The 27,529-nt window shown below is 42.7% G+C and overlaps 1 protein-coding gene across 1 annotated transcript in view; it reads right to left on the bottom strand.

The window, feature by feature from the left end:
- Window positions 1–27,529, bottom strand: part of LOC138676083 (transcriptional regulator QRICH1-like) — a 77,535-nt gene that overhangs the window by 19,738 nt on the left and 30,268 nt on the right. The window contains exons 2-7 of the mRNA XM_069764944.1: window positions 19,154–19,275; window positions 15,897–16,912; window positions 13,713–13,881; window positions 9,804–9,958; window positions 1,752–1,866; window positions 1,558–1,666 (exon numbers count right to left, since the gene is read on the bottom strand). Coding sequence (XP_069621045.1) covers window positions 1,558–1,666; window positions 1,752–1,866; window positions 9,804–9,958; window positions 13,713–13,881; window positions 15,897–16,901 — 1,553 coding nt within the window. The 5' untranslated portion in view covers window positions 16,902–16,912; window positions 19,154–19,275. The remainder of the gene's footprint in view (window positions 1–1,557; window positions 1,667–1,751; window positions 1,867–9,803; window positions 9,959–13,712; window positions 13,882–15,896; window positions 16,913–19,153; window positions 19,276–27,529) is intronic.

Here is a 27,529-nt window from a genome sequence, read left to right as displayed (position 1 = left end):
CATCATCAAGTTTCTCCATTGGGGCTCCATCTAAATTCCTTATCAGTCTTTGGAGTGTGGGGAAAGCTTACACAAATATGGAGAGAGCAAACAAACTTCCTGCAAATGTTGTAATGTTGTATTTTGGTGGAATTTGAACCCGGGACCACAGAGATGCAAAGCAATAGTGCTAAGGACTGAGCCATCGTGCTGGTCCAGTTTAAATAATAAAAAAAAAAAATTATTTTTATTTTCTTTCTCGGGTCAGTACAATTACAGCGATTGCACATTTGTATGTTGTTTTTTTTTTTTTAAATGTTTTGCTACTTTTACACACTAAAACCAAAATATTTTGCATATTTTGAGCACCATAACCTTTCATTTTTCAGGCGACAGAACCACAAATCATAAAGGTACACGTGCCCATGATCCGGAAGAGCACTGTTTTGGACGTAGCTCATCTGCGCTGGGTCCAAAACGCTGCGTACTACATTAGAAGCATTGTGAATGGAAATAGTGTGGATTCCAGTACAAAGCATTGCTTCTTTCTTTCCATACGGATCCCTTCCTTCTGTTAAATTTTCAAAAAGTAATGGAAAACCACTAACAGGATAGGTTGTTTCACATAGCAGGGAAAAAAAAAAAAGTATATACTGTATGGGAAATTGCAATTACAAATTGGGGATCTTAGTAAAATAGAGAAAGGAAGGGGTTCCTTTCTCACTTGTTATGAGCAGTGATGAGGGGGTATACTTGTCACTCGGGTTCTCCCGAGCATGCTCAGGTCATCTCTGAGTATTTGGATGTTAGGAGATTTAGTTTTTGTCTCCATAGCTGCATGATTTGCGACTGCTAGACAGCCTGAATACATGTGGGCATTCCCTAACAAACAGGCAACCTCCACATGTATTCAAGCTGTCTAGAAGTCGCAAATTATGCAGCTGCGGCAAACTAACTCTCCGAGCACTCACAAATACTCGGAGACCCCCAAGTAACGAGTATACTCGCTCATCACTATTTATGAGCTTTATTTGCATTTTTTTGCTCAATTCCTGCAATGGCTGCAAACGGAAATGTTGGAATCAGCAGTTTGCTGGGGATATAAGAAGCTGGACACAAGGATTCACAATCTATAATCAATCTATAAATGTTGTGTTATTTAAAAGATTCTTGGATTTAAGATTTGTTTCTTCACTGAAACATTACTGTGGTGGGTTTAATTATCTTATGGTGGCCTAGAATCACATATTTAAGATACATTTGATTTCTCAGCACAAACTAGATGATGGGGTTATGAATTTTATTTAACAGACCCGAAACATTTTCTCGAGCAATAAAAAATTAGAAAGTTGAAAGTCAACTCATAAAAACATGCCAGAATTTTAGCCGAAAGCCAAATCATATTTTAAAGACAGTACATTCTGTTAAATATACCTATACAATTTTGGTGACTAGCGTGACAAACTAATGGGTACAAAAATACTAGGGAAGTGTAGACCATTTCTTCGTAAAATAGAAATGATTAAAGCAGACACTGACACTGGACTATGAAAACATACATTTCCATTATGTGCTTACTTGGTGTTGAAATACATTAGTGTAAAAAGAAGAGTAGTAGGTGAATGGGCACCCAATTGCTTACAGTCCCACAACATTTCTTCCGAAATGCAGCTGGATATTACATAACCTGTGGAGGAGAAATTTCCATAAATCACTAACAAAACTAAGTCAGAAATACAGCAATAAATGAACCAACAATAAAATAAACCTACCAAATGGATTTACACGAGGGCAATATCCCTTCAGCACTTCATGAAGTTTTTCCAGAAACTTAGAATAATAAAGATCGGCAAATATGTTATCAATCCGATTGTTGTCAAACATGTGCTGGAAATGGAATAAAAGATATCATTATTCTCCTGGTATAAGCCTAAAGTTACTTTAAATTTCACCTAAAAACTATCTCGAAATTCAAAGAGAAGAGAAGATGATTAATCTTGCATATTATCAGTATTAGGAATCAGAAGTTATTTTTATAGCATATGAAAACAAATGAATATGAATTCAGACTACCTTCGCCATTGACAGTGGCAAGTGTCAGGGCCCGATTGTTTAAACAGATACAGGTCCTTCCATTGGCAAAATCCACACTCCCTATACAATAATGTAGGCTGAAAGGGGAATACCGCTACCTTTTTTAGCAATTTGTGCCAACTTACCGGTTCCCCTTCTTCCTCAGACCACTTTTGATGGGTACAACTACACAATTCTTCTACCACTATGCAAAAATTGGATTTTATACTTAACATAAAATCGCTTTCTAGCTGAATTAATTGGGCAATACAGAAGAGTGGGTATACACCCTGCTATTAGGAGGCTTGACAACAGGTCAAAAACAGTGTTGCCTACCGCTTTCCTCGGACACTATCTAACTCTCTTAAATGTCAGCAGCAATAGGAGCTTAACCCATAAATCAGGAAAAATGTTTAACAAAAAATACAAAAAAAAGGAACTAACATGAGTCAACACTGTGATGCAGCAGCAAAAAAGGCAAACGGTTCTAGGATGCATTAAGAGAAGAGTCTAGATCACATTAAGTAATTATCCCCCTCTACTCTTTGGTCAGGCCTCATCTGGAATACTGTGTCCAGTTCTGGGCAGAACATTTTAAAAAACGACATTGAAAAACTGGAGCAAGTTCAGAGAAGAGCGACCAGGATGGTGAGTAGACCTGCAGAGTATGTACTGTGAGGAACGGATAAAGGATCTGGCAATTTTTAACTTGCAAAAAAGAAGGCTAAGAGGAGACTTAATACAATTCTACAAATATCTGAAGGGATGTCAGTATGTAGGAGGATCATCATTATTCTCATTTGCACATGGAATCACGAGAAGCAATGGAATGAAACTGATAGGGAGAGGATACAGATTAGATATTAGAAAAACTTTTTAACAGTGAGGGTGACCACTGAGTGGAACAGGCTGCCACGAGAGGTGGTGATTTCTCCTTCCATGGAAGTCTTCAAACAGAGGCTGGAAAGACATCTGTCTGGGATGATTTAGTGAATTCTGCATTGAGTAGATCTTAAATTTTGTTCCTGTGCACTGAAATTTGGAGTAACTTAGTTAACCAAAGTAAGCCAACTAAAGGATGTAAACTTTGATTTGGGGCTTCTTTAGATTGCATAGCTGAAGAGTTATTTTGAGAAATCTGGCGTATATTAAGACTCTCTTGGCTAAATTAGGTAGCTTTAGTTAATCAGCCTCAGTGGGTACTATATTTGTTAATACACCTCTTGGCACCCATTCAGACTTTACATCAGAAAACCGATGTAAAATACTTTGATAAGTAACAAATCCTTTAGGCAATGACTTTTGGTGTTTTCAAGCAGCTTTGCCAAAACAGGCATAGCTAGCGAAAAACAGGAGCAGAAGAGGGCATGGCTATGCCCGTTACATTCGTCCACAGATACTGAGTTTTTACGCCATACATGCTACGCCAGTCCCAGACTGCGTAACCATTTCTGAAAAGGCTCACTCTACTGAGAAGATGCACCGAATTCAATAAGTAGCTCTTGCTTTTTAATGAATTTGGTGCATCGTGCTCCAGCAAGCTCTTCATTTAGAGTGGCGTGCACAACACCAGTCTTAACCCCTTTGGGACCTCGGACGGGATAGTACGTCCGAGGTCAGATCCCCTGCTTTGATGTAGGGCTCCGGCAGTGAGCCCGCATCAAAGCCGGGACATGTCAGCTGTTTTGAACAGCTGACATGTGCCCGTAATAGGCGCGAGCAGAATCGCGATCTGCCCGAGCCTATTAACTAGTTAAATGCCGCTGTCAAACGCAGACAGCGGCATTTAACTACCGCTACCGGCCGGAAATGACGTCATCGCCGACCCCCGTCACATGATCGGGGGTCGGCGATGCTTCAGAATTGTAACCATAGAGGTCCTTGAGACCTCTATGGTTACTGATCGCCGGTGGCTGTGAGCGCCACCCAGTGGTCGGCGCTCACAGCACACCTGCATTTCTAATACGGAGTAGCGAACATTAGATCGCTGCTATGTAGCATAGGCGATCGTGCTGTGCCTGCTTCTAGCCTCCGATGGAGGCTATTGAAGCATGGCAAAAGTAAAAAAAAAAAAAAAAGTTAAAAAAATGTGAAAAAAATAAAAAAAATATAAAAATTCAAATCACACCCCTTTCGCCCCAATCAAAATAAATCAATTAAAAAAAATATCAAATCTATGCATATTTGGTATCGCCGCGCTCAGAATCGCCCGATCTATCAACTAAAAAAAGCATTAACCTGATCGCTAAACGGCGTAGCAAGAAAAAAATTCGAAACGCCAGAATTACATTTTTTTGGTCGCCGCGACATTGCATTAAAATGCAATAACAGGCGATCAAAAGAACGTATCTGCACCAAAATGCTATCATTAAAAACGTCATTTCGGCACGCAAAAAATAAGCCCTCAACCGACCCCAGATCATGAAAAATGGAGACGCTACGGGTATCGGAAAATGGCGCAATTTTTTTTTTTAGCAAAGTTTGGAATTTTTTTTCACCACTTAGGTAAAAAATAACCTAGTCATGTTAGGTGTCTATGAACTCGTAATGACCTGGAGAATCAAAATGTCAGGTCAGTTTTAGCATTTAGTGAACATAGAAAAAACGCCAAACAAAAAACAAGTGTGGGATTGCACTTTTTTTGCAATTTCACCGCACTTGGAATTTTTTTCCCATTTTCTAGTACACGACATGCTAAAACCAATGAGGTCGTTCAAAAGTACAACTCGTCCCGCAAAAAATAAGCCCTCACATGGCCAAATTGACGGAAAAATAAAAAAGTTATGGCTCTGGGAAGGAGGGGAGTGAAAAACGAACACGGAAAAACGAAAAATCCCAAGGTCATGAAGGGGTTAATGACTCGACCCCTATGTGTCTTTTCTCAGTGCCACTGTTCAGGTTGAATGAAGAAAAAAAAAAAAAAAAAAGAGTCTCCTAGCACACTTTAGAGAACTGGCCATACCACTGGTTCTAGCACCAAATCAATGTAACGCTGAACTGTGAGTGCCTGGAGTGAAAACTAGAGGGGTCCATACAATGTGTCATCCCACACCTCAGCCCCAGGAGTGGTAGGAGTTTATGTTCTTTCCTGGGAGCCTCTTCCTGGGGCTGCCCATGTGGTCTCAGACCAATCTCAGGCTATCAATGCATCCAAGACAACATTTTCACACATTCTATAGTGTGTGGTGCCATAATGTATGGTAGTCAAGCCCCGTTAATTTTCATTCCAGGTAGACTAACAGCTTGGTGTTACATTGATTGGTGATGGTGGTACAGCCACATTTCAACATCAGCCTGAATGTTGCTCTTGTTACTGTGAGCAGTCTGCATGACCCAAACGTGCTATGTCTGTGGACTTGTCTCTATGAGCACATATAGGACATCATTAGAAAACAGCAATTGCAAAGGGAACTGCCAGCAGCAGATCTTGATTATTTGTGTGCCAAAGAGAATTCAGTGTGGAAGAACATTCCTCAAAGAAACATTAATAACTTCACTGAGAGCATGCCAAGGTGTGTAAGTGAGTGTATTTCTGTACATGGCACCCATGCTCAATACGGAATACATTTTGAAGACTTTCAATTTTTACATCCTTGCATATCATTAACCCCTCTGTGACCTTAGACGTACAATCCCGTCGAGGTGCCCTGGGCTTATCTGACCCTGGACGGGATAGTACGTCATAGTCGATCGGCCGCGCTCACGGGGGGAGCGCGGCCGATCGCGGCCGGGTGTCAGCTGCTTATCGCAGCTGACATCCGGCACTATGTGCCAGGAGCGGTCACGGACCGCCCCCGGCACATTAACCCCTGGCACACCGCGATCAAAGATGATCGCGATGTGCCGGCGGTGCAGGGAAGCACCGCGCAGGGAGGGGGCTCCCTGTGGGCTTCCCTGAGACCCCCGGAGCAACGCGATGTGATCGCGTTGCTGCGAGGGTCTCACCTCCCTCCCTGCTCCCTCCAGCCCCGGATCCAAGATGGCCGCGGATCCGGGTCCTGCAGGGAGGGAGGTGGCTTCACAGAGCCTGCTCAGAGCAGGCACTGTGAAGGCTGCAGCGCTGCATGTCAGATCAGTGATCTGACAGAGTGCTGTGCAAACTGTCAGATCACTGATCTGTGATGTCCCCCCCTGGGACAAAGTAAAAAAGTTAAAAAAAATTTTTCCAAATGTGTAAAAAAGAATTAAAAAAAATATTCCAAAATAATGAAAAAAAAAAAAAAAATTATTCCCATAAATACATTTCTTCATCTAAATAAAAAAAAAAAACCAATAAAAGTACACATATTTAGTATCGCCGCGTCCGTAACGACCCGACCTATAAAACAGACAGATATAAATAACCATGGTACCGCTGAAAGCGTCATATTGTCCCGCAAAAAACGAGCCGCCATACAGCATCATCAGCAAAAAAATAAAAAAGTTATAGTCCTGAGAATAAAGCGATGCAAAAATAATTATTTTTTCTGTAAAATAGTTTTTATCGTATAAAAGCGCCAAACCATAAAAAAATGATATAAATGAGGTATCGCTGTAATCGTACTGACCCGAAGAATAAAACTGATTTATCAATTTTACCAAACGCGGAACGGTATAAACGCCTTCCCCAATAGAAATTCATGAATAGCTGGCTTTTGGTCATTCTTCCTCACAAAAATCGGAATAAAAAGCGATCAAAAAATGTCACGTGCCCAAAAATGTTTTCAATAAAAACGTCAACTCGTCCCGCAAAAAACAAGACCTCACATGACTCTGTGGACCAAAATATGGAAAAATTATAGCTCTCAAAATGTGGTATTGCAAAAAATATTTTTTGCAATAAAAAGGGTCTTTCAGTGTGTGACGGCTGCCAATCATAAAAATCCGCTAAAAAACTCGCTATAAAAGTAAATCAAACCCCCCTTCATCACCCCCTTAGTTAGGGAAAAATAAAAAAAAATGTATTTATTTCCATTTTCCCATTAGGGCTAGGGTTAGGGCTAGGGTTAGGGCTACAGTTAGGGTTGGGGCTAAAGTTAGGGTTAGGGTTTAGATTACATTTACAGTTGGGAATAGGGTTGGGATTAGGGTTAGGGGTGTGTCAGGGTTAGAGGTGTGGTTAGGGTTACCGTTGGAATTAGGGTTAGGGGTGTGTTTAGATTAGGGTTTCAGTTATAATTGGGGGGTTTCCACTGTTTCGGCACATCAGGGGCTCTCCAAACACGACATGGCGTCCGATCTCAATTCCAGCCAATTCTGCGTTGAAAAAGTAAAACAGTGCTCCTTCCCTTCCGAGCTCTCCTGTGTGCCCAAACAGGGGTTTACCCTCACATATGGGGTATCAGCGTACTCAGGACAAATTGGACAACAACTTTTGTGGACCAATTTCTCCTGTTACCCTTGGGAAAATACAAAACTGGGGGCTAAAAAATAATTTTTGTGGGAAAACAAAAAGATTTTTTATTTTCACGGCTCTGCGTTATAAACTGTAGTGAAACACTTGGGGGTTCAAAGTTCTCACAACACATCTAGATAAGTTCATTGAGGGGTCTAGTTTCCAATATGGAGTCACTTGTGGGGGGTTTCTACTGTTTAGGTACATTAGGGGCTCTGCAAACGCAATGTGACGCCTGCAGACCAATCCATCTAAGTCTGCATTCCAAATGATGCTCCTTCCCTTCCGAGCCCTCCCATGCGCCCAAACGGTGGTTCCCCCCCACATATCGGGTATCAGCGTACTCAGGACAAATTGGACAACAACATTTAGGGTCCAATTTCTCCTGCTAACCTTGGAAAAATACAAAACTGGGGGCTAAAATATAATTTTTGTGGAAAAAAAAATATTTTTTATTTGCATGGCTCTGCGTTATAAACTGTAGTGAAATACTTGGGGGTTCAAAGCTCTCACAACACATCAAGATGAGTTCCTTAGGGGGTCTACTTTCCAAAATGGTGTCACTTGTGGGGAGTTTCTACTGTTTAGGTACATTAGGGGCTCTGCAAACGCAATGTGACGCCTGCAGACCATTCCATCTAAGTCTGCATTCCAAATGGCGCTCCTTCCCTTCCGAGCTCTCCCATGCGCCCAAACGGTGGTTCCCCCCCACATATGGGGTATCAGCGTACTCAGGACAAATTGGACAACAACTTTTGGGGTCCAATTTCTCCTGTTACCCTAGGGAAAATACAAAACTGGGGGCTAAAAAATAATTTTTGTGGGAAAAAAATTTTGTTTTATTTTTATGGCTCTGCATTATAAACTTCTGTGAAGCCCTTGGTGGGTCAAAGTGCTCACCACACATCCAGATAAGTTCCTTAGGGGGTCTACTTTCCAAAATGGTGTCACTTGTGGGGGGTTTCAATGTTTAGGCACATCAGTGGCTCTCCAAACGCAACATGGCGTCCCATCTCAATTCCTGTCAATTTTGCATTGAAAAGTCAAACGGCGCTCCTTCCCTTCCGAGCTCTCCCATGCGCCCAAACAGTGGTTTACTGCCACATATGGGGTATCAGCGTACTCAGGACAAATTGGACAACAACTTTTGAGGTCCAATTTCTTCTCTTACCCTTGGAAAAATAAAAAATTGGGGGCAAAAATATAATTTTTGTGAAAAAATATGATTTTTTATTTTTACGGTTCTGCATTATAAACTTCTGTGAAGCACTTGGTGGGTCAAAGTGCTCACCACACATCCAGATAAGTTCCTTAGGGGGTCTACTTTCCAAAATGGTGTCACTTGTGGGGGGTTTCAATGTTTAGGCACATCAGTGGCTCTCCAAACGCAACATGGCGTCCCATCTCAATTCCTGTCATTATTGCATTGAAAAGTCAAACGGCGCTCCTTCCCTTCCGAGCTCTCCCATGCGCCCAAACAGTGGTTTACTGCCACATATGGAGTATCAGCGTACTCAGGACAAATTGGACAACAACTTTTGGGGTCCATTTTCTCCTATTACCCTTGGTAAAATAAAACAAATTGGAGCTGAAGTAAATTTTTTGTGTAAAAAAGTTAAATGTTCATTTTTATTTAAACATTCCAAAAATTCCTATTAAACACCTGCAGGTTTAATAAACTTCTTGAATGTGGTTTTGAGCACCTTGAGGGGTGCAGTTTTTAGAATGGTGTCACACTTGGGCATTTTCTATCATATAGACCCCTCAAAATGACTTCAAATGAGACGTGGTCCCTAAAAAAAAATGGTGTTGTAAAAATGAGAAATTGCTGGTCAACTTTTAACCCTTATAACTCCCTAACAAAAAAAAAAAATTGGTTCCAAAATTATGCTGATGTAAAGTAGACATGTGGGAAATGTTACTTATTAAGTATTTTGTGTGACATATCTCTGTGATTTAATTGCATAAAAATTCAAAGTTTGAAAATTGCGAAATTTTCAAAATTTTCGCCAAATTTCCGTTTTTTTCACAAATAAACGCAGGTACTATCAAAGAAATTTTACCACTATCATGAAGTACAATATGTCACGAGAAAACAATGTCAGAATCACCAGGATCCGTTGAAGCGTTTCGGAGTTATAACCTCATAAAGGGACAGTGGTCAGAATTGTAAAAATTGGCCTGGTCATTGACGTGCAAACCACCCTTGGGGGTAAAGGGGTTAATATGCCTGTAAATCCTGTGATTTCCATACCACAACCTTTCCTTGTTGATGCTGCAATTTCAATGATCAGAAATGTAGAAAGACACTGATTTACCGTTAACACTAGTAATCAAGACTTACACCGCTAAAGCTAGAATAAAAGAGCAGTCATACCTTCTGTACACAAAGGAGCAAATAAAACATCATATCTGCATCATATGGAGAACCATCATGCCTCTTGGCTTCTTTGGTTATTAAACATAATCCATAATTTAATTCAGCGATTGGAACAGAGAGCACATCTTCTTTAAAAATTAAAGGTCTTCTTTCTGCAAAAGTAAATAAAACAACATTGTTTCATTATAAATAGAAGTGTGTGAGGTACAAAAAAACAAAAACAAACTAAATTAATACATGTCTCCCAGTGCGTCACCATTCCTGCGATGTTTGCACGGCTAGTCTCAGCAAGTCATGTGACATTATTGAGTCACATGAACACTGGAGCCAATCAGCGACCACCGATTAGTTGCTGCCCTTCAGTATTCTGCCAGAGCGGACATCTGTTCCACAAGCATCGTAAAGGCTGCAGCCAATCAGCATTCACTGATGGGTTGCAGTGGTCAAGTGGCTCAATAAGGTATTTTGACCCACCGAGAAAAGCATTTCCAACATCACAAGAATGGTGTCCCTGTGGGAGAGGAGCATGAATTGTTTTTTTTTTTAATTTGAGGCCCTGAAGGGATTATCACCTTCACCACATCCGCCGTACATGTACGGTGCATATCAGAAGCGGGTGTACGGGGTGGGTTCTCGCAGCGAGCTCGCCCCCTACCGGCAGGTGATGGCTCTGTATTACATCCAGCACCTGCTCAACACAATTTTTTTAGTCTGCTAAAAATGCAGCTGTCAATCTCTGACAGCAGCTTTTACCAAGCGCCAACATGCTTGCGCATCATTCTCTCCGCCATTAGACAGCTCCATCGCCTGAAAAATAAAAATGACACGGGTCTCAGGAAAATGGCGATGGAACACAAAAATTAGTACACCACAAAAACAGTCAGAATTGCAGGATTTTTTTTTTCACAATTTCACCACACTTGGATTTTTTTTTTTTCGTTTTTCAGTACAATGTGTGGTAAAACAAATTACATCATTCAAAAGTGCAACTCATCCTGCAAAAAACAAGCCCTGACATGTCTATGTGGACAGTTATTTGATTAAATGGTTTTATAGATTAGAAAAACAAAGCTGTTTTACTTCAAAAACAGTGCTGACCCGTCCACAGGTTGTGTGTGGTATCGGTGTTCAGTCTCATTGGTGGAGCTGAACTGTAATACCAGATCTAATTCTTGGGCAGCTGTGGCTGGACAAATTGTGTACAGCCACACTAAAGTGATTTTTATTTTACACCGCTGGAAAAAGAAGCAATATGTCACTGATGTCAAGCAGCTGTTCTGACACTTGGTGGGTCCCTCCTGGTCTGTTCCTATCTCAATTCACAGGAAATGACCATTCAACCTAGTGACAGGGTCGGACTGGCCCACCGGAGAACCGGAGGATCCTCAGGTGGGCCCAGGCACTGACACCTGCTGGCACACAGGGTTGGCAGCTACCTTGGGCCCCTGCTGCCTTAAGTGCCCCAACGGCACACTAAGAAACCCATGAGTGAGGGAAGGGGGAGCAGCGGGTTACAGAGGCAGGAGCGGCTGCTGAGGCTAACCCTGTGCCCGCTGCTAAAGAGAAATGAATATTCACTGCTTTCCACGCCCATTTCTCTTTCGAAGCAGCACACCTGATCAGCCTTAAGAAGCCGGCTATCACTGCCTGCTATTAAAGAAGAAGAAGACTTAATGCCACCCAGGCTGGTCTTTGAGGCAGTTTTGGGCTGTCTCATGCTTTAGACATGCTGCTCCTTTAAATCGGGCTTCATTCCTATACAGAAGACAGGCCTCTCTCACACTGCCGGCATGAGAGGAGCGCCTGGGAGCCATCAGGATCACTAACATACCAGTAGAGCAGTAACTGGGAGCAGCAGACTAAAGAGGTGAGAAAACTGCTAAAGTGTTCCTATATCCACTGCTTTCATAGTCAGTGGTAGTAATGGCCGCACAGGCAGGGAGACTGCTCGTCAGTGGTGATAGGCTGATGTAGTTCATGACGTCTATTACTGGTGGAGAGCAGACTGGTGCCTGTGCACCATTACTAGCCTCACTAGCAGTAGGAAAAGTACAGACCTGCTGTAAGGAAACCATGTTTGTTTCTGTCCCTCCTGTGTCTGGCAGCCCCTCACTACACTGCAGTGCCCTGAGGAGGAGGGCAGCTATGTTCAGACAGAGGGAGGGAGCCATAAATCCTTCACCCGTCTCTCAGATAAGCAGAACATGTGGCCAGGAAGCTTTGTCCAATCGCTTCCAGAACAGCAAAATTGCCATGGATTCAATGGAAAGTTTTCTAAAGGGTGATTGTGTTCACTATCTAACTTCTATGTGAGAAATTGTATAATTTATTGGTGTTGGACAGTCAAAACTTGATTGATAACCTATCCAGGGGTCCAATTATAATAATGCGGTTATTGGTGTCCAACATCCAGCCCCCACACCACTGATCTGCTGTTATTTGGGTCAGCTATAGTGATGAATGTAGCTGCAATAGTCATTCCATTGAATGTGTAGCAGCCACTGCTGGGTACAACAGACCAGCTCTTACAGTGCAGCCGTTCTGCAGCGCCTGCTACACAGCAGCTCTCGCATTTTGCAATTCTATGGAAAGTGTTTACATACTGCCGCCAACAGTTGGTCGGCATGGGAATCTGACCACAAACAACATAATATTGATGAATAGCTCATCACTGTGTTTTGACCAGACGGCTCCTTTAGTTGTATCGGCATCAGCTGCAGCGGTGTAAGTGATGAACTGCAGCATCAGTGTTTAGACCTCATTCAGACATCCATGTTGCATGTACATGTTCTGTCTGTGGTTTTCTCAGATACAACAGGTCCCTATTTTTTTTCAAAATCTATTATAGCCTATGGGGCTGTTCAATTGTCTCATATTTTCACAGACCGTGTGTCTGTGCAAAATTCACAGACACATACCGTATCTATTTTTCTTATTTGAGGATAGAAAAAGGTTTTGGAGGGGTGCATTATTAACAAATTGGGGAGAACTCAAATAAACGCCAACTATAAAAATTTAACTTTTATTATATTAAATGTTAAAAATTGCTTTAGGGTCTAAAAATTGAGGTCCCTAATCTGCCTAAATTTGTTGTCAGTAAAGTGCTCGATTTCTTATACTTAATGGGTAACACCATGGAGTGCTAACACTTATTTGGCAGAATAGGACATACAAATTTATCACACTAGTTCCCCCAACATGTTTCACCACATTTGCAACAACATTAGGAGACAGGCCACTGTCCTATCCCCAACGTGGTGGCCATAATTCTGTAGGACTCCGTTATATTCTATGAGGTGGGCTGTATTATATTCTATGAGGTGGGCTGTATTATATTCTATGAGGGGCTGCATTATATTCTATGGGGGAGAGCTGTGTTATACTATACGAGGTGGGCTGTATTATATTCTTTGGGGGGCTGCATTATATTCTATAGGGGGGCTGCATTATACTCTATGAGGTGGGTTGCATTATACCCTGTGAGGTGGGCTGCATTATATTCTATGTGGGGGCTGCATTATACTATATGAGGGCTGCATTATATTCTATGGGGGGGAATTATACTCTATGAGGGAGCTACATTATATTCTATGAGGGGGGCTACCCCAACCCCTGCTATATGATTAAAACGCGTACAACCTTATATTATACCCTGATATTAACGTGTTTTACGGTACAATCGGTGGTCTTGTATTTATTTCTACGTAGCTACATAGTGGGCCCAAAGAATGATTTTCTCTGGTGGGCCCATGGTGCTCCAGTCCGACGCTGTCTAGTGAGCAACACTATTCTATTGCCACATTAAATATACCATAAACCTGCATGTGTTTCAACATCATCATGTATTATTACATTTCTGTAAAGGTTTCTGAAATATGCTGCCAAAATCTTAATATGTATGCGTACTTCCTAACCACGATGGTTTGTTCTCAGCTTCTTTTACAATCTCTGCATTCTTAACCTGTGCCCAAGTCTTCCAAAACAAAGCTCCTTCTTCTGGCCTAAGGGAGCAGGGAAAATCTGTATTTTGTAACCGCAGCTGTGGCTCAGATGGCGGACACTGTACACCTTGAGGCTTAAAAACAAAGGGAACAAAACACAAATATTAAACATTCTGGAGTTGTAAGAGTAGCAGAATATTTTAGATCCAAAACAAACATGCATCATTTTTGCTTTTAACATCAGGAGTACTTAATCACAGACCTATTTGATTTTAAGCAACAGATGCAATATCCCCATTGACGCCTTCATTATGAATTCAGGCAGTCCCTGACTTACAAAACATTTGACTTACGTATGACTCTTTATGAACGTTAAGAGATTTTTTTTTTTTTTTTAATTAAAATAAATACCCACCTAATCAGTTATTGTGCGCCACATATCTGCATCTAGGCCTCCAAAGTCATTGTGTGTTTTAATATTGCTAAGTCAAGACATGCACCATGATCTTATGATGCACAGTGTTGAACAGTTTAAAAAAGGTTCAGTTCTAGTACCTTCACAGTACCCAAGCCTGAACCCGGACCCCATTCACTTGAATCGGGGGGCCAGAACATCCAGTATTTGCCAAGTTATTATGTGCATGCCAGCACGGCAAACACTGCCTCTGATAGGTGTAAAATCATTACTGCCGGTTAGAGAACTGCAGTTCCCACAATGTCAAATGACAGAGTGAACACGCCATGTGCATGACAGCACGGCAAACACTGCCTCTGATAGGCAGTATTTGTTTGATGTCATCTTTGTATTGTCCGGTGACATCAAGCTCTATAAGACGCTGTTATTAACAGCAGCAGGCGAAGGCTGATAGGTGCAGTAGTCCCATCAGCAGATGACAGTAGCAGGAGGTGAACTTTATACCTCCGATCATAGCTTCAGGCTTGTGATGTCATTTGACAGCATGAGAACCGCCGTTGTCTGACCGGCAGTAATGATTTTACCATTGATCAGAAGCGGTGTTTGCCGCGATGTCTGTGCACATGACTGTGAGACAAACACACAATGTTCGGGGGGCTGAACCCAAACAGTAACACTGACTTCCTGGTGAAGTCAGTGTTTGGCGTGCGTGCCCGAACAGTAGGTGTTTGGTACAGACGCTGAACTTTACAGTTCGGATTCGCCCATCTCTAATGAAGGGGACTGAACTGTAACACCATTTTAGAGACGATATTAAAATACAAAGCTGATGACTAGAAAACAGAGGGTAGAGTCTGCAGATGCAAGAGTGCTGTAACCATTTAAAAGAGCTGATTAGCAGGGGTGCCAGGTCTGCCCATCTAATATTGATTACTTTCATCTAGTGGTAGTTACAAAAATTAATTGCACTTCATGAAGAAATCATGATTGTATTGTGGCAATAGTGTGAAAGATTTCTGAGTGATTTTTTTGGTTTCAATACTGGAAAACTATGTGAACAGGCTAATGGGCATCATACAGAATAAAGTCAGCAGAATGTGCTATATATGGTGGCCTTCTGGCACGTGATGTGAGTAGAAAAAAAGAAAGAGGCATGTTGAATTACAACCTTAAATCCTTTTCTTTCCACAGCTGATAAGCTGTTGCCAAAGATGTCTGCCAGCAGCTTACTCCAGCTTTCCAATGAAAGAACACGCATGATTAGCAAACTGTATGCTTAGCTTAGTGTAGTGTATGGGCGAGTCTCAACAGACTCACCTCTTGACTAACCTCTACCTGTTATGTACAGCCACCTTACGTGGTAAGATAAACTGTATAAATACACGCATTTTGTCTTTAGTTACAAGAAATATACGAGCTAAATGGTATATACTAGAGGCAGAGGAAACTCATCTGTTTAAAATGGAGCCCAACCATTCATCATAGTGGAGTATTTGGGAAAAAAAAGCACCTCTGTCTATTAACAACTGAACAAGTCCATGCATTATGCAACTGGTATAGCAACTTCAATGGCTACCATATAATGCTTTATTTTGCCTGTAGTGATGCTGCAGGGGAGCCAATTATTGGCGGTCCCAAGAGTAGGATAACCTGTAACTGAAATGGAGACTGAAACAAGCAGTAATTTCAGACATGGTCTTCTGCAATGCATAAGGAAAGTAACAAAATGATTACCTGTACATGCTGATCCCAGTATTTTGAAGACTGGTAGACACGTCCACCTGTTTGTAGGGATAAGGGAATTTGAATGTTACCATTCATGTTTAACAATTGCATGGGAAACCCAGACGTACCAGCAGCATGCATTGTTTTGTCGGAGATGCTCTTTTTCACATCAAAGCTCTCTTTGCTCTCTTCTAGTTTAACACTACTACTGTGCATTGGACTCTCCCCCATTGGAACTAGTCCACAGCTGTCCTGAGGTACAGAAGTGTTTATTAGAGTCTGAGAATCAGGACAGGTAGCATGGGCAGAGAATATTGCCCAAGATTCAACATTGGGCAGTTGTCCTGATGGTGAAGTACTGGCAGGTACGAGTCCATACAGCTGACTACTATCCACAGTGAGCAGCTCCTGTCGAAGAGGAATGTAAGCCTGTTGCTGACTTTGCAAAGGCAGTGCCACAACTGTAGCAGGAGTGTTTTGTAAAGATGTGTGGTTAATAGTGTAGCTGTCCTCAATGGGCACATCAAATTTTCTCTTTTTAACTGGCTGGGATAATCCTGAAGAACAAGCTCTTCGATCTTGAGAAGCAGATGTACCAACAATGCTGGCATTCTGGCCATCAGAAACAGATTGCCCATCAACCTGTTGCTGGAGAGTCTTATTTGGTTGGCCTGGCTGAACATCAATATTGTGGCCCTGTCGCAAATGGACATGATGCACAGGGACATGATGCTGATCAAGAGGGATGCCAGGACTAACAGAGTGTTGCAGAGGAGAAGCGATTGGCCTAGCTAGCTCCAGCAACGAACCAGCCACATCGGTATTGTCCATGTAAAAGTAATGATTTCTTTGTTGATATACGGAAATTGGAGAATGAACAAACTGTTGCATTTCCTCTGCTCCCTTCCCATTGAGTGAATCTAAAAAATCTTTCATGCGGTGAGGAGGAATAGTCTGGGCTTTCATTCTCAGATAGTCTTCATACGGAATGGAGTTTTCCAAGGAATGGCTCATCCTTCTGGCAACTGGAAAAAATCAAAGTCGAAAGCAAACATTTTATTACAGAAAGCTGGGAACACAAAATTACAAGAAATAAAAGATGAGATACTTTCCATGTACAGACCATGTCAAACTCTGGCCAGCAGGGTGAGTATATTTGATCTTCGACACCAGGCGGGTCCCCCGGGTATATTTGGCCCACGACACCAGGGTGGGGGAGCAGGGGTGTGTGTGGGGTGAAGTGATTGGGGGGAGTCAGTCCCCCGATTGGAATCACACTTTCAACTATATCAACATCCTGGATGCCGATACAGTTGAAAGCAATGGTGGAGGAGGGAGCGTCAGCTGATGCTACCTCTCATATCATTCCCCCCTCTGCGTCTGACATCTCAGTGCAGCGGGAGCTATGTCATCATTATAATATGCCTGTTGTGCAGAGGATCTGAAGATACCATGAAGAGACCAGTGAAGCAGCGAGTAGTTTTTTGTTTTCAATGTGGGCCCAATATACTGCATGGAGCGCTATGTGGGGCCATTGTAACGTGTGGATGGCTATGAGCGGCCCATTATACTGTAAGGAACACTTTGTGTCCATTCTACCGTTAGGGGCGCAGTGTGCGAATTACAGTTGGAGATTCATGTTGGAAGGATTGTAGGAGGGGGGTTCAGTGGGGTCATCCTACCAAGCTCGTAGAGGAATTTACTGTGGAGGTATCCTACAATCTGTATTATGAAAGATTTTTTATTCTTTGACATCACATTTAAATTAAGCCACTGGGTCATATTATTTTTAATAGTCATACATACCATTATATTATTGCAAAAATCAATTCATTAAAATATACTTTGCTTGTGTGATAAGTTTTAAAGTGCACCTGTCAGCAGTTTTGGCCGCTATAAGATACGGCCACTGCCTTTTAAGGCTTATCTACGGCATTCTAAAATGGACTGGACCAAGGGGAGAGACACCCATCGGACCGGATCGACCCCCCCCCCCCCCAGTGAGTATAATAAAACTTGCTCACTTGCAGGTCGGGGCTTATCTACAGCATTACAGGATGCTGTATATAAGCCCTGAAAAGGCAGTGGCTGCATCTTATTGTGGCCAAAACAGGCGACAGGTTCCCTTTAAGTTTGTTTCCATATCAAAAAGTTCATCATTATATTTAATAAGAAAAAAGTTCCTCAATTACGGTATAGACTTTTTAAATAAATATCAAGGTTGGCCCACGACTTTGTCAAAGCTTTTCATTTTGGCCCTATGGGTATTTTTCGCTTTGTAAGACGCTACGGATTATAAGACGCACCCCAAATTTTGAGGAGAAAAATAGGAAAAAACTTTTTTTTAATAAATTGGTGGGGTGTCTTATAATCCATGCGTCTTATTACTTACCAGGGGTTGTGGCTGCGGTGGATCAGGGTCCCAGGGTCGTTGCTGGAGGCAGGAGTGGAGCATTGCTGCAGGCTGGGATGAGGGGGTCTGCAGGGGGCTCCTGTGCTGCAGGCTGGGATGAGAGGGTCTGCAGGGGGGCTCCGGTGCTGCAGGGCTGTCTCCGGTGCTGCGGGGGGCTCTGGCGACATTTTGCGAAAGATCAGAGCCCCCCAGCACTTCTTCCATGCGTTCCTGTATGACTGACTCCGGGAAAATGGCCGCCGTAACCTCAGGAGATGAGATCTTCCATTCATTCCTGTATGACTGACTCCGGGAAAATGGCCACGCTCCTGAGATTCCGGCGGCCATTTTCCCGGAGTCAGTCATACAGGAACGCATGGAAGAAGTGCCGGGGGGCTCTGGTCTTTCACAAAATGTCGCCAGAGCCCCCTGCAGCACCGGTGACAGTGGTAGCGGGCGGCAGGCCGCAGCGGCGGACACCCCCTCATCCCAGCCTGTAAGTGGTATATCCGCTTTGTAAGACGCACCCCCATTTCCCCCCCAAATTTGGGGGAAATAAAGTGCGTCTTACAAAGCGGAAAATACGGTATATCTGATTTTTGCAGAATGACGCTATATAATCATGTGCAGAGATGATTCTTACACATAATCTGGTACTACTTGTATTGGAGATACCTCAATTATTTGGTTTTTGCTTAATGTAAAAAAGTACAAAACCTGTGTGGAGCCAGGAATACCACATGCAAAATACTTTTAATTTAACATGATGCCATTTTCCTAAAATTGTACAAATATAACTTGGCATGACTGAGTAAATGTACATGTATATTCACTTTCAAAGAAAAAAAACCTCAAGCAAAAAAGGTTTCTATACCTTATTGTGGCATTTGAAATATTGAAATCTGCTGTCCTCATGTCCACCACTGTCCAGGGAAGTCGGAAGGATTAGCAGATCAGGGGCAGATTCAAATTTTCTGCTTTATCCTCGGCTCTAATCTAAGAGGAAGAAAAAGAAGATGTTGAACTATTTTAAGCACATTAGGGTGTGTTAAACCAAACTAGATTATTAGGCATTTTTCAAATTCTTATTTAATAAAGGAGGTAAATTGTGTATAGTTGGGCTCTGATAAAATTAGCATCAGGATTCCTTTTTTTCCCTACAAGTCACATGAATGATTATTTAATCTTATTATGATCAAATGTCAAGCTATACTGAACCATCTTTTCTTCTACATTGACTTATATAGTCTGGTTCATATGCGGCGCCTTTTTCTCATCATTTCTTTTAGTCAATCAACCCTCATCTCCATCCCCTCCCAGGACTAGAACAATAAGGTGAGCCATACACATTAGATGGCTGGTAGATGACACTCCCATACACAGGAGCGCTCGCTCATCTGAGCACTACGGTGTACTCCAAGGCCATGTCCACATGGTCAGTATTTTACATCAGTATTTCTAAGCCAAAAATCAGGATTGGAACAATCAGAGGAAAAGTATAATAGAAACATATGCACCACTTCTGTATTTATCACTCTCTCCTGGTTTTGGCTACAAATACTGATGTAAAATACTGATCAAATACTGAATGTGTGAACATGGCCTATGAGAAAGCCAACGACTGACACGTAGACTGGCAGCTTAAATTGTCAGTCCCAAAACGGACATGTGTGTTCGACAGCTCGCCTAATCATCAGTCAGCATGCGCCCGAAACACACACGGATATCCGGAGTTAAAGGGCCACTGTCACCCTCCTCCAGCCGTTATAAACTAAAAGAGCCACCTTGTGCAGCAGTAATGCTGCATTCTAACAAGGTGGCTCTTTTAGTTTTTGTCTCTGTTATTGCCCCAATAAATGTATTTATAATTAGGCTGAAATACCTATCTTTGTACCTGGAGGCGGGACTGAAGCCTCCTCTTAGAAGCGCCCAACTGCCGTCAGTCATCTGTTGGGTTGATTTTCGCCGCCCCCTGAGCGCTATTATTGTGTGAAATCCGGCGCCTGCGCTCTGCTCTTCTGCCTTGCGCAGGCGCATAGAGCATTATCCGTCCGAGCGCTGGTGCCGGGTTCCTTTCTGCGCCTGTGCGGTCAGTGCGGCCAGCCTGTTACTGAATCCCCGCCCCGCACTGTGTTATGCAGTATGCACAGTGCGGGGCTGGGATTCCTGGGCATGCGCACTGCGCTTGTCAGACGCTCCACAGGTCCACTAAAAGAGCCACCTTGTTAGAATGCAGCATTACTGCTGCACAAGGTGGCTCTTTTAGTTTATAACGGCTGGAGGGGGGTGACAGAGGCCCTTTAAGCTGAATCTAATGTATATGGGGACCTTACAAAATGTTATTCAATATTAACTATGTTTTATAAAACTCCAGACAACTGCTATTTTATACTGATAGTTGTACAGATCTTATTTGCTGATCAGGCAAAAATGCACTTAAATGCCATTGCCAAAACCAACCATGGCAGCTCAGTAGTGTTACAGAATGAGGGATAATGCAGAATACATTATTCTATTAGTATAACACTGACTGGCATAATACATTACAAAAAAAATATTTTCTTTTAAAAAATTTTTTATTACAAAAAGAAGAACTTAACCAGTAAGAAACTTATTATACAACTCACCCACCAAAAACCAAGCCTTTATAAACCAAGTCTACAAAAAACTACTACTACTGCTACAATAATGAGGTTCCATCAAGTTTCCATCATAAGGTTGGGCTTTCTGAACAACTCTGCACCAGAAATTCCTCAAGGAGCCTCTGGTACAAATCCTAACACAGCTGAAAGACGATGAACAAATCTGACAATCACATTAAAATCAGAGTGGATTTCTTTTACCATCGCATATGAATACTGGAATTTTCAACAAGAAATTAAAGAATAATTCAGCAGAACAATTAATTGCTTGTCATTTGCATTGCCCTTAAATGAACCTGACAGCGGATACATGCTGCCCGACCCACAGGCTGCATGTATCAGGCACTGGCAACCAAGATCTCACATCCATTCTACAAGTTTTATCAACTCAGCTTTACATATCTTAAGAAAGACCCATCATCAGCTTTCACATTATAAACTGCATACATTACATAGATTTCTCACATCTGATCTGATGAGATTGGTGTAACTACTTTAAATTTTTTTGACAGAATGGATGATTAGATCTGGTCTAAAATCTCCTAATATTGAAAAGATCATTTCATTTTAACTCCAGCTGGACTCGTAAAATGCTTATATCAATATCAGACGTATACAGCCATTCTGACATGGAATTTTCAAAGTAAATACACCAGCTTCACCAAGTATAAGAAATCTATTTCATAATTTATGCAGTTTTGTTGTATAATCTGGTAACAAGCTTTAAAATCATCTCTCATTAGCCTATACTTACATAATGACTGCTCAGTGGCTTCATTTCAATACCACCATGCTTCTCTTGATATTAGTATCATGCCACAATATATTACTATATAAGATAAGGTACTACATACCTTTGCCTATTTGTTTGCTTTTCCCCCCCATTTTTTTACCTAAATTAGGTCTTCTACACTCTACAGGACACAGTAAAATACATTTTTATAATGGTAGGGTGACAGAGTTTTTACAGGGGCCCTGGAATTTCCCTAATGTCTATCCCTATTTAAAGGGAACCTGTCACCCCCGTTTTTTGAGATTGAGATATAAATACTGTTAAATAGGGCCTGTGCTGTGCGTTACTATAGTGTATGTATTGTACCCTGATTCCCCATGTATGCTGAGAAATACATTACCAAAGTCGCCGTTTTCGCCTGTCAATCAGGCTGGTCTGGTCAGATGGGCGTGTTCACAGCGCTCTTTTCTTCCCCAGCTTTCCGTTGGTGGTGTAGTGGTGTGCGCATGTCCAAGGTCCGGATTCCCTACGCCCACGTGAAGACACAGCGCGCGATCTGCGCTGTCATCCCTTTCATCGGTGGCTTTGGGAAAATGGCCGCCGCGATCTCTTCTGCGCACGCGCGGCATCCCGCGGCCATTTTCCTGAAGCCCCGTGCAGCAGAGCACTACATCTGCGCACGCGCGGCCCCAGGAAGATGGCCGCCCCCACCGATGAAAGGGATGACAGCGCAGATCGCGCGCTGTGTCTTCACGTTGGCGCAGGGAATCCGGACCTTGGACATGCGCACACCACTACACCACCAACGGAAAGCTGGGGAAGAAAAGAGCGCTGTGAACACGCCCATCTGACCAGACCAGCCTGATTGACAGGCGAAAACGGCGACTTTGGTAATGTATTTCTCAGCATACATGGGGAATCAGGGTACACTACATACACTATAGTAACGCACAGCACAGGCCCTATTTAACAGTATTTATATCTCAATCTCAAAAAACGGGGTGACAGGTTCCCTTTAACCAGGGAGATTGGCATCCAAAGATACAACAATGGCGCCCTCGCTTAACCCCTTCCCGACCTGTGACACAGCGTATGCGTCATGAAAGTCGGTGCCAATCCGACCTGTGACCCATATGCTGTGTAACAGAATGATCGCGTTCCTGCAGATCGGGTGAAAGGGTTAACTTCAATTTCACCCGACCAGCAGGGACAGGGGGAGTGGTACTTCAGCCCATGGGGGGTGGCTTTGCCCCCACATGGCTACGATCTCTGATTGGCTGTTGAAACAGCCAATCAGAGCAATTTGTAATATTTCACCAATGCAACTTGGTGAAATATTACAATCCAGCCATGGTTGATGATGCAATATCATCGGCCACAGCTGGAGACCTCGATCCACCCCCGCCACCGACTGACGGCGGCGATCTGCAGCCACCGCCAGTGTTTCCTACCCCTCCGTCCTGTCCTCCGCGCCCTCGTATCCCCTCCATCCTGTCTGGCGCCCCTCCCGCTGTCCGATCCCATCCCCTCGTACCTCCGGAGTCCTGTGGTCCCTCCCGGTGTCCGTCCTTCTGTTAGGATGGGCGCCGCCATCTTCCAAAATGGTGGGCGCATGCGCAGTGCGCCCGCCGAATCTGTCGGCCGGCAGATTCGTTCATTCATTTTGATCACTGTGATACATCCCATCACAGTGATCAAAATAAAAAGATAAAAAAAATAGTAAATAACCCCCCCCTTTATCACCCCCATAGGTAGGGAAAATAATAAAATAAAGAAAATATATTTATTTTTATTTTTCCACTAGGGTTAGGGTTAGAACTAGGTTTAGGGTTGCAATTAGGGTTAGGGTTGGGGTTATAATTAGGGTTATGGTCAGAATTAGGGTTAGAATTAGGCTATGTGCACACGGTGCGGATTGGCCACTGCGGATTTGTAGCAGTTTTCCATCACTTTTACAGTACCATGTAAACATATGGAAAACCAAATCCGCTGTGCCCATGCTGCGGAAAACACAGCGCGGACACGCTGCGTTGTATTTTCCGCAGCATGTCAATTCTTTGTGCGGATTCCGCAGCGTTTTTTTGCAAAAAAAAAAACAAAAAACCCAAACATGTCTTTTAGTTAGAGCTGTCTAACCTAAAAAAAAAAAAAAAAAAAAAAAAAGCATTAATTGGACATCCCTGTAATCGCACCGACCCGAAGATTAAATTTGTCTAATCACTTATACCGCATGAGGAACGGCAAAAAAACAAAACAAAAAAAAAACAACAGTTCTTCACCTGATATTGATCTGTCTTGTCTCTGTTTTTCTTATCTGTCAGGTTACATCGGGGGCTTATATACAGCATTACAGAATGCTGTAGATAAGCCCCTAATGGCAGTGGCCGTAGTTTATAGCGGCAAAATGTGGTGACAGATTCCCTTTAAAGGTATGCATATAAGCGCAGTCGACTAATTTTGTGCACTGCTGTAAAAAACAACTCTGAACAGAGGCCAGACAGAGTCCAGAGTAACTCTGCTGTTTCACTACAGTGAATGGATTCCTCAGGGGTTTCAGCTGAATCACGTCACTCAGAGATTTAAATGGAAATCCCGATGTTAGAGCTCAGCGCAGGATAAATGTTCTGAAAATATATTCCTAATAAAAGTTTCAACTCAATCCATAAAAAATCAAGTCCCCACTCAGGTCTGTCATCTGTTAACACACTGACCGCTGACATCATTATTCAGAGCAGCCCGCAAGCTGCCAAATGGCCAATCAGCGACTATCTGCTGAAGACATTACTGAGAAGCTAAGGGAAAGTCCCTAGAGCGCCAATATTGTTCATCTACACACACACCCGCAGACCCCCGATCACACCCCCGAACACACACACACGCACATCTCTTCCCCACGCAGTCTCCGCCCACCACCCTTCCTCCTCCCCATCTGCAGTGTTTTTCGCAAGCAACTATGCAGCAAAACTGCAAATCTTTTTACATCTGCGGTTTTGACTAACTCAATGAAAGTCAATGGGTGCAGAAACGCTGCAGATCCGCAAAAAGAATTGACATGCTGCGAAAAATAAAACGCTGCAAATCCAAATGGATTTTTCCGTAGCATGTGCGCACTAATTCTAGATTTCCCATTGATTAACATTGGCTGTGCACTACACTGCGGATTTAAAGCAATTCCGCGCGTCCAAAAACGAGTCTTGTTTTTGCAATAGAAATATTTGCACATACCCTTATCCCTGCTTTCCCCCTAATGAGCACACAATGTGTATAAAGAAAATTCAAAGTCACACAGACCTTGTTGTAAATATATTCATTCCATTAGTAGAAAAAAATATACACCGGAAACAATTCTGTAAAGAGAACGACATATGCGCATACCCGAATATTCTCGAATTCCTTATAAAAAGAAAGATGACGAATTCCGACACATGAAAGCTGTCATTGGATACACAGTTGGTTTCAATACTCAATAAGTATTCAGGAATCCATTTTTAGAGCAAGTTTTAATTACACAACATGAAATTGGCTAAATACTACTAAAGTCAGCATTCTAAGCAAATGCATGCAATCTTTAAGCTGGAGACTAACATTAGTAAATAATAAAAGAAGCAACGAGGAGTTATGATGAAGCTGCACACCATTAAGTTGAGCAGTCGTTCTGCCTAGCCAGCATGTGCTATGAGGAAAGAAACCTCTTCACGTAATTATATATATTGATTTCTTTCATGTGCACTAAGTAGGAGCCCAGCAATATTTATTCTTACTATGTCATGATGTTTTATGGAAACACTTGAAAAGGGAATGGATTCAATACATTAATATAATCTGCATGTAAATTTAATAAAGGAGCCTCAACAGGATATTTTAATACAAACTTATCCTATCCTGCTGGTATGTATCTCTGAACCTGTAACAAAAGTTTCTTGCAATCAAAACAATATTTGCCCAGTGTAAAAGTGAAAAAAAAAAATAACGATCTAGCATTGATTAGAAACTATTGTTCATACATTTCTCAACACTGAAATTAAAAAACACCATGAAGGAAAATTTGTGGAATTATAGAAATCACAAGATCAATAGACACGTAATACGTAATGATGAAAACCAAAATGTTAAAATTTTCTTATTCACTATCAAGCAGGAGAGCCGCACGCAAACATACACATTCCTTTGCATGCTTAGCGTGAGGGTATTAAAAGGGAACCATACGGCTAATACATACAGCCTCATCCACAGGCAGCGTGTATCAGACACTGGATACATGATTTCATCAGTAATGTTTGAATCTGAAAGGATGTGGCGTAAAAACATACTTTAAAAGCAGATCCAAAAGGGAGGCTTGTCAGACAGGCAGATCCCCAATGGCTTCTCACTGCATACATGTATAGGGAGACAACTGTCACTCCAGCTACAGGGGAGTGGGTGGGATGAAGCAGTCTGGGACATGCCTGTCCAACTAGTCCTCTGTACAGCTTGGTCCCAAATGGCTTTAAAAGTATGTTTTTCAAACACACCTGGCTAAAATTACGTAGCCAGTGTCTCATACACATGGCAGGAATCAGGTATCATCTGTCGGGTTCCCTTTATTGGTTGTCGGAGGAATGTTCTGCCACCCTGAATGCACTTAAAGGGAACCTGTCACCCCGTTTTTTGAGATTGAGCTATAAATACTGTTAAATAGGGCCTGCGCTGTGTGTTCCTATAGTGTACGTAGTGTACCCCGATTCCCCATGTATGCTGAGAAATAACTTACCAAAGTCGCCGTTTTCGCCTGTCAATCAGGCTGGTCAGGTCGGGAGGGCGTGATGACATCGCTGGTTCTTCCTCAGCTTTACGTTGGTGGCGTAGTGGTGAAGACACAGCGCGCGATCTGCGCTGTCATCCCTTTCGTCGGTGGGGCCGCGCATCTTCCTGGGGCCGCGCGTGCGCAGATCGAGTGCTCTGCTGCACGGGGCTTCAGGAAAATGGCCGCGGGATGCCGCGCGTGCGCATTAGAGATCGCGGCGGCCATTTTCCCAAAGCCGAGTTTGCATCTCCCCCCCCCCAACGTAAAGCTGAGGAAGAACCAGCCGAGTTTGCCCATACGCCACCAACGTAAAGCTGAGGAAGAACCAGCGATGTCACCACGCCCTCCCGACCTGACCAGCCTGATTGACAGGCGAAAACGGCGACTTTGGTAAGTTATTTCTCAGCATACATGGGGAATCGGGGTACACTACATACACTATAGGAACACACAGCGCAGGCCCTATTAAACAGTATTTATAGCTCAATCTCAAAAAACGGGGTGACAGGTTCCCTTTAAGTATGCAAATCATCAAGATCCGCTGCTGGCAGCTTTCTTTATTAACTGCTGCTCAACAACGTCTAGAATGTGCTTGATGGGCGACAAGTCCAGAGACACTGCAGGCGAAGGTAGCATTTTTAGACCATGCAGGTTGCTCACAGCACAAGTGCATGTTTTTGAATTTTTCCGTTTGTTCATTAACAGGCGATTTTGATAATTCCATGCCTCTTCTTTCTAGGGGTTGCAATTTCACAGTTACAGTAAGAATTGTATATAAAAAAATACTATAATAGTTTGTGTATTATGTAGATACTAGATGGTAGCCCGATTCTAACGAATCGGGTATTCTAGAATATGTATGTAGTTTATTTATGAAGATTTTAGAATACATTGAATACACAGGATTCGGCCAACCGTGACCAATTAGCGAAGCGTGGTTCAAATCCCGCGCCAATTCGCGGCCGGACTACGCCTGTCGCTGATTGTTCGCGGCCTGTCGCGGAGTATATAGCACGGCCCACGTACGCAGTGTATAACACGGCCCACGTACGCAGTGTGTAAAACGGCCCACGTACGCAGTGTGTAACACGG

Source organism: Ranitomeya imitator, chromosome 4 (assembly GCF_032444005.1).
Source record: "Ranitomeya imitator isolate aRanImi1 chromosome 4, aRanImi1.pri, whole genome shotgun sequence".
Taxonomy (NCBI): Eukaryota; Metazoa; Chordata; class Amphibia; order Anura; family Dendrobatidae; genus Ranitomeya; species Ranitomeya imitator.
Note: the sequence above shows the minus strand (reverse complement) of the source record. Positions and strands in the feature narration are given on the sequence as shown.